At 35.3% G+C, this 19,320-nt stretch overlaps 1 protein-coding gene across 1 annotated transcript, besides 2 other annotated features; it reads left to right on the forward strand.

Moving 5' to 3' along the window:
* Window positions 1–3,801: 3,801 nt before the first annotated feature.
* Window positions 3,802–3,807: a sequence feature (Short protein (N7479_010191, KAJ5951778.1) was converted to a misc_feature.).
* Window positions 3,808–5,448: 1,641 nt separating this feature from the next.
* Window positions 5,449–5,508: a sequence feature (Short protein (N7479_010191, KAJ5951778.1) was converted to a misc_feature.).
* Window positions 5,509–13,987: 8,479 nt separating this feature from the next.
* Window positions 13,988–16,518, forward strand: N7479_010192 (uncharacterized protein; the record flags this gene model as incomplete). Its single annotated transcript, XM_057257884.1, has 2 exons — window positions 13,988–13,991; window positions 16,409–16,518. The coding sequence occupies 2 exons, from the start codon at window positions 13,988–13,990 to the stop codon at window positions 16,516–16,518; spliced, it is 114 nt and encodes a 37-aa protein (XP_057105342.1).
* Window positions 16,519–19,320: the final 2,802 nt, after the last annotated feature.

Here is a 19,320-nt window from a genome sequence, read left to right on the forward strand (position 1 = left end):
CCAGCTGTCTATTTACCGGTACAATTTGTCTCTCTAGGCACAAATTTATTATCGATATTGCCGATAGGAGTTATAATTATCCCCCTACACCAAAGGAAGCTTAGACTACCTATCGCCAGCGAGAATTAAGGGACTGTAAAGCACAGGTTACTGGTCAGACAAACTAGTACCTTACTAATCGAGCGATTCTTGATTTTTGCCGTATAAATAACCAATCCTCCTGTCTCTTAGACAAGGATCTAGAGAATCTAAAGCAGCGTTTTCAATAAGAAAAGCTTAGTGGTAATACCCCTCTATAGACCCTTCTCGATCAGCTTCCACAATATAGTGATTAGATTATTCGCTATACAATAAAACCCGGTACAGATACCCTTATATTACTATTTCTGATATATAGAAGTAGCCTAGCTTTACTACAATTGTATCTATATATTCTATAGATAGATTGTATATATAAGACAAATTACTTCCGTATACCAGTTCTAGATATTGTTAGGTTAACTGCAACGAGGAGGACTTTTAACGCTGGGTTTTACTTTATATATAAAGAAAAAACTAAGGTGTATATTGATACGCTTCGGTTTTTATAGGGTATCTACTAGTCTTTTACTAGTAGTATTCCTAGTCCCCTAACTATCCTTACGGATAAAGAGAAGGCGCTTATAGCGGCGATTAAAGAGGTTATTCTTCTACCCCCTTTAACTATATAATTTATCTATTATTTACTAATAACTTATAATTTTTAAAGGTCTTCCCCGATACTAAGAATATACTTTGTCTCTAGTATATTTCTAACTATATTGAGAAGTATATAAGACCGGCTATCTATAACTTTGTCGGTCGGACTATCTACAAAGGCGAGCCTAGATACTAGGATAAGGTCAATAAAGTATAGGAGACTATAAAGGAAAATTGGTATAGCTTAGTTTATTCCTACTCTAAAGATACCCCTAAGCTCTAAGGTAAATTCAAAGCTCTATACCCTAGGTCTAACTTCTAAGTATTCCTACGCTATATTAAAAAAGAGTAGCTATCCGAAAGTATAGATTATACTAAGCACTTCTTACACCGTTATACCTAGTACTACTTCTACCTTAACGAGATAACTACTTTATATATTAAAGGTACCTACAATAGTCTAAAAATCAACCTATATACACCAAAATATAACCTTTTTACCTCAGCCTAGATTATTGGTACAGCGATCCTACGACAAAATATAAATATTATATAAGAGATAGAGCGGTAGAGAACCTAGCGCTATTCTACACCAATATATATTTTTTTAGATATCGAACGGGTGGTTTTAAGATAAGCAGTGAATAAAGCAATTCGTATCTTCGAATCAGCTTTAATATCACTAGCTTCAATATCAACAAATTCAAGATCACCAGCTTCAATATCAACAAATTCAATATCACCAGCTTCAATATCAACAAATTTAATATCACTAGCTTTAATATCAACAAATTCAATATCACCTGAATATATAGGCCTCTCTCTAGCAGGGAGAGGCCTACTATATAGGTATACAATATCTAAGGCTTAGGAGAGGGGGTAAAGCCTCTCCCTAGCTAATTTCTATCCCTAGTGGTATCTCTAGGTACTAGATATTCAACAACCAGTACTATTCTACCTTAGGATTTAAGATCCAGATATTGTACGGGCCTGTGGCTGTCTACCCACAGCACTATTATCCCAAGAAACCACTCGGCGAGACCTAATATTACTTGAAAGGTACTATCGATTAGAGACAGCAGCAGTACAGCGATCGCAGCGAGAAAGCTAGGCGAGACAGTTCCACAGCGATAAAATAACACAGGGGGAGACTACCGATAACGAACTTAGTCAGTAGGTACCAAGAAGGGTAGCCCCGTATACTGTACGGCGGGGGAGGGGGAGGGGGAGGGGACACTGATATCTGCTTTTATATTTGCTTTGTATAGTCGAAATACACTTTGAATTTGTATAAAATATATTGTAAACTGGAGTAAAAACTGGAGCAAAAACTGTAGGAGACATAAATTCATCTGAGGATTTACACCTACAGATTTTTTATTTGTGGGGTGGGGGGTGGTGTAGAGAGAGATTAGGTGATTTCTTTTTGTAGGGGGGTAGCCCTAGTAAATTAGCCCTATACAGGTCATGTGATTTTATAGAGACATAAGATAGAAGCATTAATGCAGAGAATTAATGTGGGGCCAGGTATAGAGCAGATCATTGAAGTACTATGTGGCTGGAGTGGTTCGGGGGCTGTGTTTTTTACAGTGGTGATACCATAGTAAATGGCACTCGTATCGAAAATTGACTGCCAAGGTGTACTATACTAAATGCGGTTAGCTGTCTGTGCCAGTAGTGTTTTTGACTGTGCCAACAGTGTTTACCTATTTCTTTACCTTAACCTAAGGAAGGTTAACAGTTTCTTTAATAAGAAAAGCCTATACTTTAAGTTATAAAATAGATAGTAGATATTAAAGTTCTAGACTAGCGAGCCTCTTACGATAAGGAAGATCCTTATATAGAACCTATAACTAATTTAGAAATAGTTCCTAAATCCACAGTATCCTAGGGAAGCGATATTATTTTAACCTACTAGGATTTCTTATACCTAGAAGAGGAAGAATATATAGGAGTCTAGTCTAAAAAGACCCCGCCGATTCCTAAATAAACCTAGGAGATTCCTAAATAAGCTCGGGTAATTCAGCCTATATAAATTTAACACTAACTAGAGAAATAGACCTGAGAAGGATTGAATAAGGGAGGAGGAGAACTAGAGAGTTCGCTATCTTTAGTTCTAACAATAAGAGATTCTTTAGCTCTCTTAATAGAATCTTCCTAAATAATCCTACGTAGACTGCGGCACGATCCACAATATCTGCGGATATGGATATTTTTTGATATCCAAGATCCGCAGCCTTGCGGATTTGGATATAGACCTTATATCTATTGGATATTTGCGGATATCCAATGGATATCAAACAATACAAATATACCTAGACTCGTGACCTCGAGGGGTGTACATTAATTTTATGTTTTCCTCTGTATTTTTCGTGTAATAGTATATTATATCAAATAATCAAAATCTGGATCTTTTAGGGGTTATATAAATTTAAATCTTCTTATTTATTTATATATACTATTTATAGATCTAACTGTGAAGGGCTACGGTCGAATTAAGTTAATTAAACGGCGCCTATATACTGTTTAGCTAAAGTTTAGGAGTTTTACTATATAGGAACTCCACGATAGTGTTATATATTCTTAAAGTTGTAGGGTAGTGAGCGCCGGTAGTTCCTAGGCCCAGCGCCTATTCTCTGACCTCAGTTAGAAATCCTCTTATAGTAGGGGTCTCTCTCTCTTTTATAACCGTGTTCAGAAACTTAGGCTGGGGGGAGACTAGCAGTGTGTATAGGTAAAGCCCGAGCTCTAATACTAGTACTATCCTATTATACTAACTAGAAGCTATCTAGTAGCCTTAGCTATTTTCGAATCTACCCTGAACGGCCTAGTATACTCCTATCTACCGGTATCTCTAGAAGCTTATTATCCTCTTTAATAGCGTCGTATAGTTATTTTTGAGGTTATTTTCCTTTTACCCGTCTACGTCGCTCGGCACTATTATTATCCGAGTTATTATTACCGCTCTCAGTGTGCTAGGTAGCCTCGAGTCTAGTCTCTTAATCCTCCTCCTCGTTATCACTAATAGGCTCTAAGACCTTAAGCTGTGGTAATAATCTCCGGGTTTAATCTAGTAAAGTAGCTTTACCTTAGGATAGATACTCTTTGATAATCCCTAGCTCCTTATATCTAAGATCAAAGTTAGTAGCAAACTAATACAGTATTAGGCTACAGATTGTACTCGGCTTTAATTGACCACGACGGTAATAATAGATATCACGAGTACAATTAAATAGTCGTTTAACACCAGTACTACTAGTAGGGATAGATAGAATATCCCTTACTATCCTTACTAGGGTCGGGAAGCTCTACTTATATTCCTTCTAGAAAAGTCGAGGTTTCTATCGCTTAGTTCCACGAGTAAGATATTGTGCAATCTTGTTATTATCTGGTTTTATAAGCTCTTCTAATAGCTGGTTTTACGATATATAAGCAGTATCAAGATCACAGTTATTATTCTTATTAATAGCTACTCTAGAAGTCTCTAGTGCCGCTAGGTTATTGGTATTATAGGTAAGTATCTTCCTATATCGATTAAACTCTCGGTTTAGGACCTCTTAATAACGATTTATATAATCAATATCGCCCTACTAATCAGTCGAGGAAAAGTACCGGACCTTCTTTAATAGAGAGAAGATTGTTACTAGAGCGTAGATATCACTATAAGGCTTATATTCGGTGGTAGTGTAGTACTTAGAGAGCTTTTTCTTTACTGTTTAGAGTACCCGCAATATCCGTTTCTTCTAGATTATACCTTTATTCTTAAGCTTCGCCTCGGCTATATCGAGATAGGAGAAAAGCTTATTATAGATACTGTAGATATTGTATGCGGTAATATCCTTAGTCTTTAACAGTATTATTGTGAAATCAAAGAAGGGCTTTGTTAGAAGAAGATATTCGACTTAACGCAACTCTTCTTAATCGAGTTTGAAATAAAGATATTGATAATTAGTATAATACTAATTATAGAATAGCTAGAGCTTCTTAGCCCGGTTAAGTATTAGAAATATTGAGTTCTATTATATCCGAATATCTTAGATTAGAATCAATATAGGCTCCGGCTGTAGGGCTATAAATACCTCCCGACGTTGTAGGCTTATATTAATAAAGACTGCTAGTCCTCGGATCTTCTATACTTTTATTAGTCTAGCTATTATAAGGATCTAGGGGTAGAAGATATACCTTTTTCAATATATCTGTGATCTAGATACCGCTGGAGATATTGCGCTTATTCTGGAAGGAGTGGGTTTTTTCGTTAGACCACTCTAACTCGATCTCCTTATTACTTAGCACTGCCTTAAGCTTCCTCAGAAGCTTATTGAGACTCAGTTGGATTATATACGCGATATATAGGACGTGGAAGATCGAGATATCTGATAAATACTGAGACTGAAGGTTCTCCTAGATACTCTGTATCAAAGTATTGTTATTGGTTGCGTTATCTATAGTCACTGAGAGGATACGATCCGAGATACTATATTCTGTTTGGATCTAGGTCACGGTTTTACTGAGATTTTCACTAGTGTGGGAGCTATAGAGAGGCTTAAAGCCTAGAAGAACCTTACAGTAATCCTAGTTATAATCGATAAATGTAACGGATAAAGATCCTTATAACCTGGAGACTGACAATACAGGAGTCAGCTGATATAGGACCAATATATAATCAGCCAAGTATCGTGACCTGATCGTGAGGGGTTCGTCATATGACGGCCACGTCAGTCGATCAGATGGTTTACCCTATAGTCTGGGATCCCCCTGGATTCCACTTACTCCTGTAAGAATTAGTCTTGAGACAGCTCCACACAATACATTGTATTCGTCTCCTCTCATAGAGTCCTTGTATCTTACCCGGTTGACAGGCCTTACACCTAAGACCAGTATACCTTTACAATAAAGTAACCAGTGATAGCTATAAAGGCCTACTGGAAAGGAGAAGTCTAGCAATCTAAGGCTATCGATAGCCGGTACCCCTCTAGAAGTCTCTATAGGATCCCCTTCTAGTTATTCTGGACTGTAATATCGAGATAATATCGAATAGTTCGTGCTAATAGAATCGTAAGTTTAGTGGATAATTGCTGAGCAACCTCTAATATACGGTGGAATTGGGGGTGTTCGATCACTCGAAAGGGTAGATATACAGTTGAAATAAATCTTAGAATAGTATCGGAGAGACAGTCTTAGGTGAATAATATACTAGTAGTACCTAGCTAGATTGTAGTACTTAATATTAGCTACTAAATTATAAAGAACTTACCTACTGTAGTAACGCCAGTTAAGTAACCCGGTTAATATACTATTCTTTTGATAAGCTAGTCGATTCTCGGGCCACTTTTCTTTAAATATACTCCAGTTTTAAGGTACGCTATTATAGGCGAAGAACCAGCACACCGGAATCTTAGATAGCTAATTATATAGAGGTATACCTTATATATAACCTTCGGCTTTCTATTTTTGTTATTCGTAACCTAGTAGAAGCTGTCCTAGATATCCGATTTACTTTTTAATTCCTATCGAATTGTATTCTTTATATCAGACTAAGATCTATACTCAGTTGTAAGCTACTAACTAACGAATTTATTCCGTAAGTCCTCTATATTATTATATATAGAATCAGATAGATATAAAACCCAGTGCTTTTGAAGGGGAGGTCCGACGCGAGTAAGGGATAAGGGTGTAAAGATTAAACGAGTTAAACGAGTCGGCGATATCGATAGGACCGGTGTTTAGATACCCAAAAAATCAGAGAAGTTGTTAGGATAAATCCGATCAGAAGCTAAATCTATATCCGAATTGGTGAATAAGAACTATAATTGAGATATTGAGAAGTTAACAATTATAATATATAATATAGTAGGGTGCTTAAAAGAATAGAGAGGCTTATATCTAAACTAGTAGAGGTTTTCAGGGGTAAAGTAAACGTACTAGGATATTCTAACTTAGACTTACTTTTAATATAGTTTACCTAGATAATTAGCTGTGTTATATATTAGTACAGATAATTAGAGGATATTGCGGATATCTTACGGATATTTTGTGGATATTTTGTGGATATTTTGTGGATATTTTGTGGATATTTTGTGGATATTTTGTGGATATTTTGTGGATATTTTGTGGATATTTTGTGGATATTTTGTGGATATTTTGTGGATATTTTGTGGATATTTTGTGGATATTTTGTGGATATTTTGTGGATATTTTGTGGATATTTTGTGGATATTTTGTGGATATTTTGTGGATATTTTGTGGATATTTTGTGGATATCTTATAGATATCCGTAAGACCTCGAAACTCGTTAAGTCCGTATTTCGAGAACTTCTATCTCGGATTTCTTAAGTTCTAGTAGTCGGAACAAATTAAAAAAATAATTAGTAGATAGATAGGACTTTTAGCTTTTATTTGAGCCTAAAACTAAAAGAATTTATCTAATAATAACAGTTTTGATTTTCTATATTCTGTTTCCTACGAAGTTTATTATAGTTAACAGTAGGTAAATATATATTTCTACGTGTAACTTACCACAAAATCGTTAATCTACGGCCACCTTTACAATATAACGTCGGACTAAGAAAACTATAAGACCACCTGCAAATGCTGTATAAGGAGACCTTCGATATATATCTATTTCCTAAAATTTTAAAGTACCGACCGTCGATTTAAGGGGTTGGTTCTGTCAGGACTAAATATACGTTTATTTCAGTGGTAAGGAAATATTGGTAAGCTGTATTAAGATCATATGATAGGCTATAAGGGGGAAAGTAAGCGAGAGTTATGCTAGTGCGGATATAAGGATCAATCTGATATCCATTGGAGCGGATATACCGCAGTCTAATCCTACGTTATTTATCCTATATTCACCGTTTTCTAGAACGTTATATAGATCTAAATCTACCTTCTCTACTAACAGAACGTCGAAAAAGAGAAAGTACAGAGAGGAGACTATCTAGGAGTAGAGAAATATCTATCTAGGTAAAGGAAGAAGTGGAGGAATCTATCCCTTCTTTCTCCGTAAAACGAGCGGTATCTAGACAGACCTATAATAATCCTTTTGTCTATAATAGGAAACTACTTCTAGTTAAGGATATATAGATCCCAAAATCTATTGTATAAGCAATAAAATATAAATTCTCCGATAGATAGACTGCAGCAATAGTAGACTAGATTGATGATATTACTGCAAAAGCGACTTACGAAGTTATAAGAAAACCTAAGGGAGTAAAGGCTCTACTAAGCTGGTGGGTTTTTGATCTTAAGGTAAACTATAAAAATAAGGTTTATAGATTTAAAGTAAGATAGGTTATCTATAGAAACTATCAATAAAAGAAGGAAGACTCAATCTTCTTGATAGAGATATGAGATCTACAATGAAAGTGTAGATATAACTGGAAATCTCTGAATTGCGTGTAGAGAGAAGGAAAGAAACTATCTATATACTAAGACTAAAGTACTGGGAGCAATAAGTGGCAGGTCACGTGACCTCCCTATCAACACCCCCTACGACTAGTATCTATGGTCGACAGTATAGTTTAAACAAACCTAACTATCAAGAGATAAAAACCAGTATTTAACTTCTTTATCAACCCCCTATTTGTAGTATACAAATCGTAAATCAATGACCTAGCGCTTCTTTATAGGCCGTAAGACCTATCTGTGTAATCCAGCGCTTAAATAACGTTTTCGCAAGGGGTTTTGTAAGTCTATCAGCTGCTATATCAGCGGTCGCAATCTTAATAAACTTAATATTTCCTACAGCAACCTCTTCTCGTAGCCTATAAAATCGAATAGCGATATATTTTGTTACCGTATAAAATTCTGGATTCGAAGCAAGAGCAATAGCTCTATTATTATCTGTATAAATCGGAATTAGCTTTTTAAGAAAACCTTCAATTCCGAGTTCCGTAAGGAGTTATATTAACTAAATTGCTTCTTAAACTGTAAGAGCTTCAGCAATATATTCGGATTCAGTCGTAGAGAGAGCGATATAGGGCTACTTTTTTGATATCTAGGAGATAGCTCCGCTAGCTATCTTAAATAAAAATCTAGAAGTAGATAAGCCCTTTTCACTATATAGTCCCGCCCAATCGGTATCGTAGTATCCGTATATCGCTGTATTCTCTATACTAGGATAGAAAGAAATTGTAAGAGATTTAGTGCCAGTAAGATATCGGAAGACACGTTTTAAAGCTTAAAAATATAACTCGCTAGGATCCTTAGCTTATTTAGCTAGCTTGATTACAGCAAAGGAGATATCCGGCCTAGTCGATACTATTAACCAGATCAATATACCAATTTTTATCTGAAATTTATATATCTGTCCCTTTATCGCTATACCTTTAAAAGGAATTAGTGCCTATTTCTTATCTATAGGCGTAGTAATAGATTTGCAGTTCTTAAGACCGAATCGAGTAAGGATCTTATCGGTATAATCAGCTTATAATAAGTGTATTATACTATTAGTATATTGAATATTGATCGATAGATATCGTTAAAGTTTACCTTTATTAGAAGTATCGAAGTGCTTTGAAATAGTCTCTTTGAACTATTAAATAGCCTCTTCTGATAGAGAGAGAACTAGTAAATTATCTACGTAAGCTATAACGTAGAGAGGTGAACCACTGTATTATCTCTTAACAAAAATAGAGTGGTCTGATTGAGTACAACTAAAATCTATTGATACTAGTATACAAGGGATCTCGGTGGCCTTAGGCCTCCGGATAGTCATCGCGGAGCGAAGCAACTAGTTCTAATTTCAAAGGTCACGTAGTAATAAGTAATAGTAAGCGATCCTCTCTGGGAAGGCTCTTATAGGGGGAGAGAGGAATACGTTAGGCCACGTAATAAATAGCCTTCTCCTCTATATATTATTTATTTTCCTCTCCTTTATATATCTTCTATACTTCCCCTCTACTACTTCTTTCTGTATACCTACTTCAGCGCCTCCTATACACTTCCCTTAAGGTAAGAAATATATCCCTACTACTCCGCCGCTAAGCGAGGTTCTTAACGAAATTTCTAGCTAACTTAAAAGCGGGGCTCTTAGCTAATTAAAAAATAAGGCTTATACCTAAATTCCTAGCTAAATCAGAAGCAAGGTTTCTTATTAAATTTCTAGCTAACTAAAAAGCGTTGCTAGCTGATTAAAAAGTAAGCCTCTTAGTTTAATTCCTAGCTAAATAAACAGCGAGGCTCTTAGCTAAATTTCTAGCTAATTTAAAACCGAGGCTTCTAGCTAAATTTTAAGCTAACTAAAAAGCGAGGATTATAGCTAATTTAAAAGCGGGGTTCCTAGTTAAATTTCTAGCTAACTAAAAAGCGAGGCTCCTAGCTGAATTCCTAGCTAATTGAAAGCGGGGTTCCTAGTTAAATTTCTAGCTAACTAAAAAGTGAGGTTCCTAGCTAGACCTAAGCTGGATTCTAAGCTAGATTATTTACTAATTAAAACTAAGGTCTATAGATCTATTCCTAGCTAGGATTCTAGCTAGTTATATAGAACGGTATATAGTACGTAATAGTTAAGTACCTAAGGCCCCCTCTACGAAAATAGTAGTTACGTAACCCCTACTAAATTCGGAGTAGAACGGTATATATCACGTGATATATACTGTTAAAACGTCTGTAGTAAGTCCCGAGGGGGGTCACGTAGTAGTATAGATTAGGTATAGTGTATATTTATTCTGCTGGCTATTTTATTCTGCCGTTTCTCACCGATGACATTTTCACCGCATTAGAACTCTATGGATTTGAGACCTATTAGGGATCCCTAGTCACGTGACACCCGACCCCTTATGATTTAATTGCTTCCTCCGCAATTAAATAAGGAGATATCTCTCGCAGTCTATTATCTACTCCTTCTTCCTCTTTATTATTACTAATTAGGCTAAGCTCAGTATCCTCTGTATATTTATTGTTCTGCTCCTTCGCTGACTCAATCTTAGCTAGTGTAAAGAACTACTTAAGCTCCTTTACCTCAGAATCCTTAATATTAAATCTTATTATATATAGAAACAATATAAGCTCCTCGATTGTTTCGGACTTTAGATAACTACAGCGGTAGTAATAAATATCCCGAGTAGTATTAAAGAGCTGTTCGACACTAGCACTAGTTACTGGGATAGAGAGAATATCGCGAGTAAGTAATATAATCGTAGGGAAATAAGATTGGTTCTCCCGCTAGAATTAAAGAGATTTAATATTAATTAGATCTAGTAGTATAAATATATTAGTATTATCCTATATAGGGAAGAAATAGATTATAAATATACTACTATCGAGATATTAAGTTATCTTATCACTAGCTGGTTTTACGGATATCTTATTACTCTTTAGTATTATATTTAGCCTAGAACTAGATAATACTATTATTAGAGTATTAGTCGATCCTTGATTTATTATAAGGCGCTCTTAATATAGAATTAATAATTCCTAGAATAATTTCCGGTAGGTATTACGCTAGTGAGGCTCCTAACTATTAGATAGAAAGAACTAAAATCTGCTATTAGGTACTAGTATTGTCCTAACTATATAGATATATCCTTTAAGATTATCGGTTTAAGAGTAGTACTTATTAAGTTTTAAGCGACTAGCTATAAGTACTTTAAGTATATCTGATTTCTATAGAATACGCTTACGTTTAAGCAGCGCTTCTACTTCAAAAAAGTAATCAAAGAGGGTATTGTAAATCTTAAAGACAAGATATATAGTGACCTCCTTTGTCTTCGAGAGCTCTGTTATATAGTTAAAGAATAGCCGAGTGATTTATAGAAGATAGTTAATTTAACGCTATTCTTAAGTATTAAGTAATATCTCCTTACAGTTATACTCCTTATAGAAGGGCTAGAAGAAACTACGTAGTCTCTTTGTATAACGAAGTATTAAGAAGGTAGAATTCTACCGAGTCTTTATATTCTAGATTGGAATAAGCTAGGATCCCTTTTCTTAAAGTCGGAGAAAGGCCGCCTAGCGTTACGGACTTATATAGATATATATAGCTTACTAAGATAACGGACCTTATTTAAGGTATATAAGATCCTCTATATCTAGTACTAAGTATTTACCTTTACTGTAGATAACTTCTAGTTAGTCTACTTTGTTTCTGTATTCTTATTTAGAGGGATAGCCTTTAAACGATTAAGGAGCTAGTTTAAACAAAGCTAGATAATATAGGTAAAATAGGGTATTCGGATTACTGTTATATCGCTAGAGAGCGCCTACTAAATAGCCTTGACTATTGTCTTATTATTAATTATATTATTAGTTATAACTCTAAATACCCGATCCTAGATCTTATACTTAACTAGAGTTTTGAGGAGTATACTACTTAGATTTAAACCGGTATAGGAGCTATAAAGTAGTTTAAATCTAAGTAGAACCTCTTAGTATACCTAGTTACTGTTAATAAAATAGCTAGTGATAGCTATAAATACCTAGTTATATAGAGAAGTCTAGCAATCTAATATAATCGAGATTTTTATATCGTTAGGTAGTGTTTAGAGGATAGATTTCTATCGTTCTATAATTATATTACGTAAACAACGATATATTGTGGTAGCAGAGGGTATCGGAGGGAGAGATAGTGTAGAGCGGGCTAATCGGAATAGCTTATAAAATATTGGATATTCGATAAGGTAGAATAGAAGTCGATTGAGGGTAAGAAATTGGAGAAGATACTCTTCCTATACCGATTATAAAAAAGGAGCCTCTAGTAAACCGTGATCCTATATATCTAGGAGTGTTAGGGAAATTAGATAGCTAAATAAAGAGGTAAGGAGATACTACTTTTTAAAGGAACTAGGTAATTTCTCCTTTCCCTCCCTATTAAGCTTTACAATAGCCTACTGTCTTTAAATACTTTAATATTATTAATATACTATAACAGCCCTTTCCGCTAGGTAATAGAGAATAAGGATACTCTAGGATCTTTAAGCAGCGCTTATATATTACCTTTAGCGCACTATCTTTAGTATAGGTAACTTAGTTAAAGTTACTCTATATATTTAAATTACAATTTAAATCCTAGGAAATCTTACTTTTCTACCTATAGTCGGTTTATAGCCACTACTTAACCTATTCTTTATATACTATATTGTTATAAAGTATATATACCTTTCTCCGATCGGGGCTAACGCGAGTAAGAGAGTGTAGAATTAGTAGAAGGTTAGAGGGCCGAAGGAAGTCAGTATCAATAGTATTAAAAGGCTTAATTATAAGCTAGCTACTAGATAGGGTTAGAACTTAAGAAGAGAGTATAAGATAGCTAAGGTTATCTATATCTATATTATAAAGAGTAGGTAAAAAGTCAGAATACTAGCTTTAGGATATTATAACCGAAAAGGGGAATACTATAAAGGTAAGGGGGAAAGGCAGAGAGAGTATATACTTATAAGAGAAGGGTATATAAATAGTAAACACCTTAGTCCTATAGTAAAGTAGATAGATTAAAAGGTATAAGCTATAATATTATTTGATTGGCTATATAAGCTCTATTTAAATAGGTCTAACCTAAGAGAACCTAAGAGAACCTATTTATAACCTATTAAAACCTAAGAGGACCTATTTATAACCTACTCCCCTAGAAGATCCCTCAAAAATATTTTATTTACCCTCCTAGAAGAGCTTTTCTAACCGCGGTTAGAGATAATAATATATATATCTACCCCCCCAGAAGAGCTTTTCTGACCGCAGTCAGAGATAATAATATATATACCTACCTACCTCCTAGAAGGGCTTTTCTGACCGCGGTCAGAAATAGTAATATATATACCTACCTCCTAGAAGTGATTTTCCGACCGCGGTCAGAAAATACAATTCGGAGTATATATAATAAGTTAAATATAAGAGAAGAGAAATATAGCTTTAATATAATATTAATTGTATATAAAATCAAATAAGAATAAGATATTTCTATTTATATTTATAGTTATCCTATAATATATATATATACTCCCCTCTACTATAAATATATAATTTTAATAGTCTACAGTCAATAAATACTTAAATTAATAGAACACCACTATACTATAATTAATATAAATTTTTATCGGTAATCAATATAATATAAAGCCTATTAGCTTCAAATTCAGGGTAATTATATAAATTTTCTAACTTAATATTGTGATAATATAGCAATATTCGATGAATAAACCAGAACAGCTGTAAAAAACAGTAATTTATTTAAATGACTTAGTATTGTTATAAACGCTAAGACCTATATTTTATATAAAAATAGGTTCAAATGGGTTATTATTGGGTTATTGGGTTTAACCTATTGGGTTTTGGGTTGGGTTGGGTTTTGGGTCAGAGGTTCCGACCCAAAATGGGTTCTGCCGAAGTCTAGGGGGGTGAGAATAGACAAAGGGGGGTGAGAATAGGCTGGGGGGGGGGGGGGGGGGGGGGGGGGGTGAGATTAGCAACTCCCTTTAAATATAAAGTTATTTTGAAGAGATCTCAGTGTCCCCTTCCCTATCTCCTTCCCCTTCCCCGTCGTATAGTGTAAGAGATCACTCTTCGTAGTACCTACTGACTAAGTTTATTATCAGTAGTCTACCTTCCTCTATATTGTTTTATCCTTGTAGAGCTACCTTATACGCCTTTCCCGCTACGATCGCTGTATAGACACTACCTCCTACAGCCGGTATTTCTTAATTTCTAAGAGATCTCGCCGAGTAGATTGTTAAGAAGACAATTAAGCAGAAGATAATTAAGAAGAAGATAATAGACTATTCTAAGATAATAATAGACTATTCTGAGATAATAATAGACTATTCTGAGATAATAATACAGCTATTAGATAACCACGCGCCTATACAATAGCTGGATCCTAGAACCTAGAGATCCCACTAGGGATAGAAGTTAGCTTAGGAGAGGCTTTACCCCCTTTCCTAAGCTTTAGAAATAGTATATTTATATAGTAGACCTCTCCCTACTAGAGAGAGTCCTATATATAGCGATATATTAGCTTATTAGAGAATAGCCGATTTATAGATATTAACTGATTTATTGATTGCTTACTGTGAAACAATACGTTTAACGTCCTTAAAAATAGATATTGGGGTAGATCGGCGCTGGGTTCTCTGTCGCTTAATATCCTATATTGTATTAGTATTTTACCGCTAAATTGCTGTACTAAGGATCTAAGTAACAGTCAATAGATTATACTTTGCTGTATAAAGATTAATCTTAATACTATAATAGGTACCTTTAATATAGGAGGTTATTATCTAATTAAGATAAAAGTAATACTTTATATACCGGTATAGGAAGTACTCAGCGCAGCCTATATTCTTAGATAGCTATTCCTTTTCGATATACTGTAAGAAAACCTAGAATTTAGGTATAGAATATTACGCTTTAAATTTATCCTAGAGCTCCTCGGTATTATCGGAATAGGTATAAATAAGTATATACTAATCGTTCTTTAAAGTATCCTATACTTTATTGACCTTATCTTAGTATCCGGGCTTACCTTTATAGATAGTCCGACCGATAAGGTTATAGATAGCTAGTTTTATATACTTCTTAATACAGTTAGCAATATACTAGAGACAAAGTATATTCTTAGTATTAGGGAAGACCTTTTAAATCTATAATTTGTTAGTAAATATCCTATAGGAACTAAAGCGTATCAATATACACCTTAGTGGTCTCCTTATATATAAAACAAAACCTAGCGTTAAAAGACCTCTTTATTATAGTTACCCTAACAATATCTAGAACTAGTATACAGAAGTAGTTTATCTTATACGTACAGTCTATCTATAATATATATAGATAGGCCTATAGTAAAGCTATACTACTTCTATATATCAGAAATAGTAATATAAGGGTATCCGAGCCGGGTTTAATTGTATAGCGTATTACCTAATCTCTATCTTACGGAAGCTGGTCGAGAAGCGCCTGCAAAGGGGTATTTCTACCTAGTTTCTCTCGCTGATACCGCTGCTTTAGATTCTCTATATCTCTCTCAGAGATATAGCAATTTTGATTTATCGTACAGCAGTGGTTAAGAATAACCCGATCAGTAAGATACTGGCTTATCTAACTAGTGATCTCCGCCTAGCGCTCTCTTAATTCCCGCTAGCGATAGGTAGTCTAAGTTACTATTAGACTAGTAGGATAGTTATAACCACTATCGGTAATATTAACAATAAATTTACTAGCGCTATTGGTATAAATTATACCAGCAAATTAGTAATTAGTAGCAAGGTACGTAGTCTAACGGGGCTTAACACTATAAACTAGTCTCTTACACCGATCCCTATAGGCCTAGCTTCGCTGGTAGTGAAACTAGACCTTAGGGATCTTACTACTATATAGACTGCGACATCGCCCATAGACGGGCGGGTGGGCAGTGCCCACGGGCCTTATATAAGCGGGCGATAGGCACTATTGTTGGATGCCTCAGGCATCACATGTAAGATAGAACCCACAGATAGTTTCTCCTCTCTCTCTCCCTCTCTTCTCTCCTCTTTGTCCGCTTCAATACATACAGTTTTCTCTAAAAGATCTACTTGTATCGTATCAGGTTATGAGCCCTCTCTGCTAGTTGGACCACTAGCAACTCTTTTCTCTGAAGCTATTTTTATCTAAAGAATTTTGACGATTCGACTCCACAGTGTATCCACCCCAATACGTAGGACAACATACGGACCCGAATCCAGCCAATAACATTCAGGAAATCCTTCGAGACCCCGCCGGTAAAAGCTCCGTCTAGCTTTATATTAACCAATTATAACAGACGTCGACACAGGAAATGTGGGGGACAACAACCCGCAACCTTCTCCTCCCGATATATCGATTGATCCCAACGAAATCCCGTCCTTGAACAATCCGATTTATTTCGCCTAAGATAATAGCGATAGTGAGGATAAGAACAAGCCGTCCTATTAAGGATATAGTCTGCCTGCGATTGCGATAACCAAAATTTAGAAAGTTAGGATACTGGAGTACAATAACACTGATCTAAGTGGTTAGAAATAGGTATTGGCTTACCAGTTGATCCTATACGCCTTGGAATAGTTGCTAGAAAGCGATATTCCTCGACCTTATAAGTTATATACTTCGTTCGAAAGGTGGAAGTACTAGTCGCGCCTAGTTATAAGCTGGATATATAACCAAATTGATATAACACTATAAAATAAGCTACAAAATCTGTTAAAAATACCTAAGTATACCGATAATCTATACGATGAGCTTATAGTAATAACACAGGGCAGTGATCTGATACAAACGGTATTTCTCGAGATACGAAAGTTTGATAAAATAAAACGATCAGACTATAACTCGGTAAGCGAGTATATAGAGGAATACCAACGCCAATATTATATACTTACCAGATTTAAAGCGGCACTATATCCGGCACACGGCTTATCGTAAGTCCTTTAAAACCTCGAATTGGAAGTTAAGAAGGTTCAGTTTATCAGAGAAGAAGTCGTAAATCTGGAACCTAAGAAACTTAATCTTAATAAAGTAGAGGAGTATTAGAGAGCACTCCGTGCGGTAGCTGATATAGAAGGTGTTACTAATACTGTCTATAACAATAATAATTCCGGCTGAGGACGAGGCAATAGAAGAGGTAGTCGTAAAGGAAACCGAGGTGGTAGAGGTGGTCACAATAGCGGTTACAATAACGACAATATATAGACAGAAAAGGACGTTAACGCTATCGAAGATAAAGCAGCCACTGCTAAGAAGAAGAAGAAGAAGGGTCTTCGTAAGCAGCCTACGGATAGTAAAGATATTTATAAATACGTAAAGGAAATACGCAATAGTACACAAAAAGATAACAACGATATATACTTATTCTGTGGATTTAGACTATACACTGCTAAGAGATACACCTATCTCAGTAATAACCCTCCAGCTTTATAGGAGCTATCTAGGAATTTATAGGCCTATTCAAAGGCTATTTAAAGAGCTTAACGTTAAGACGGACAGAACAATATAGTTATCGCTGCTGTCAATTCGCTTAACAGGAAGAACGATTGGTTGCTAGATACCGGTTCGGACAAGATATTAACGTATAATCCCGAAGACTTTTATATATATATTTAGGATCACCCTAATACTGTATATATATACAAAGACTACTCTAGGAATAGAGTCGTTACGCTAGGCTATAGTGAAGTTATCGTGAGAACAGCCTTACTAGGACTAGATAGAAAGACGTACTCGTTTATAATAACTAGCTACTACACTCTAGGAGGACACAGTAAGCTGTTTGGTATATAGAAACTTCTTAAAGAGTAAGATATTTCTTACAATACACGCACTAAGTATCTTACAAATAGAAAGGGTGATATCCTAGGATACGTAGACACTTTAACTAGTGTTCCGTACCTAGTTAGTCCAAAGGATAAAGATAAAGACGATCCTAATAAGGATAAGACTAACGCAAATTCTGATAATAATAAAACCGGATTCGTGAGCAAAGTGACAGCTTACGAGGTTTATAGACGTCTAGGATATACTAGAAAAGCTCGAATCGCTTCTACACTATAGTACACCGAATAACTAGGTGATAATAAGTAGTATAGTACAGAGAACTTCGACTGTGATACCTATTTTCAAGGTAAATCAAAGCTCAAAATTTCACGACAACCTTAGGTAAGGGTATAAGATATAGCGTGGAAGTTTTACGTTGATATACAGCCAATAAAGCCTATAGGACTAAATAGGGAGAATTACTAGCTACTAATTGTTAATAACGCTTCTCGATTTATCGAAGGGAGTATACTAAAGAATAAGTCTGATACTTACTATAAGCTTACCGCGTTCTGTGAGAAGATTAAGTTACTCACTGGTAGATACCTAGGTGTCTGGCGAATAGATAGAGGAACAGAGTTCAAAGAGTTTATTAAATAGGGTAAGAAACGTAGTATAACTTTCGAAATAACACCTCTATACACTGCTGAGCCGAATAGAGCAGTTAAGCGTTTCGGTGGATATATCAATAATATTTAAAGAACGATAATTATCGATACGAAAGTGTCGGAAGAGATATAGCCGTATACAACAGACACGGCTATTTATATCTATAACAGACTAGTCAACCCGAAGACTAAGAAATCGCCACTGACTTACTGGCGCGAAGAACTCGGGATTCCTAATCTATAACCTTCTCTGAAGTACCTTAAGCTATAGGGGATAACTGTATACGTTTATATTCCAAAGTCTAAGAGAACGTAGGCTAGGAAAGCAGCCCCTAGAGTATAGAGAGGAATACTTATCGGCTATAAGGGGGACGGTAGTTACGTCTATAAGATATAGGATCTAAATAATAGGAAATTGGTAGTATCGCGTGATATAGGCTTCCCTTAACCCGGAGATAATAATAATAGGAGACCGATATCGATCGATAAAGTACCTGTAGATCTATAGGACCTAGATAACGACGATATTGTTGGATTTATACCTGTCTTATTAATATAAGATAATAAGATCTCTAAGACACAGTTAAAACAGCAGTAGGTAGTGTATCTATTGCAGCTATAGATACCTATATAAGAGACAATACAAATACCTATTACACCGTCTACAATCTATCTTCCGACAGTTCACAGCAGTGCGTTAATAATACCTAGGACACTATAGAAGACAATTGCTCTACCAATAAAATAGCGTAAGCTCTTCTAAAGCTTTCTACCAGCT

This window comes from Penicillium vulpinum (genome assembly GCF_028829585.1).
Source record: "Penicillium vulpinum strain IBT 29486 chromosome Unknown utg000004l_segment0_segment0, whole genome shotgun sequence".
NCBI lineage: Eukaryota > Fungi > Ascomycota > Eurotiomycetes > Eurotiales > Aspergillaceae > Penicillium > Penicillium vulpinum.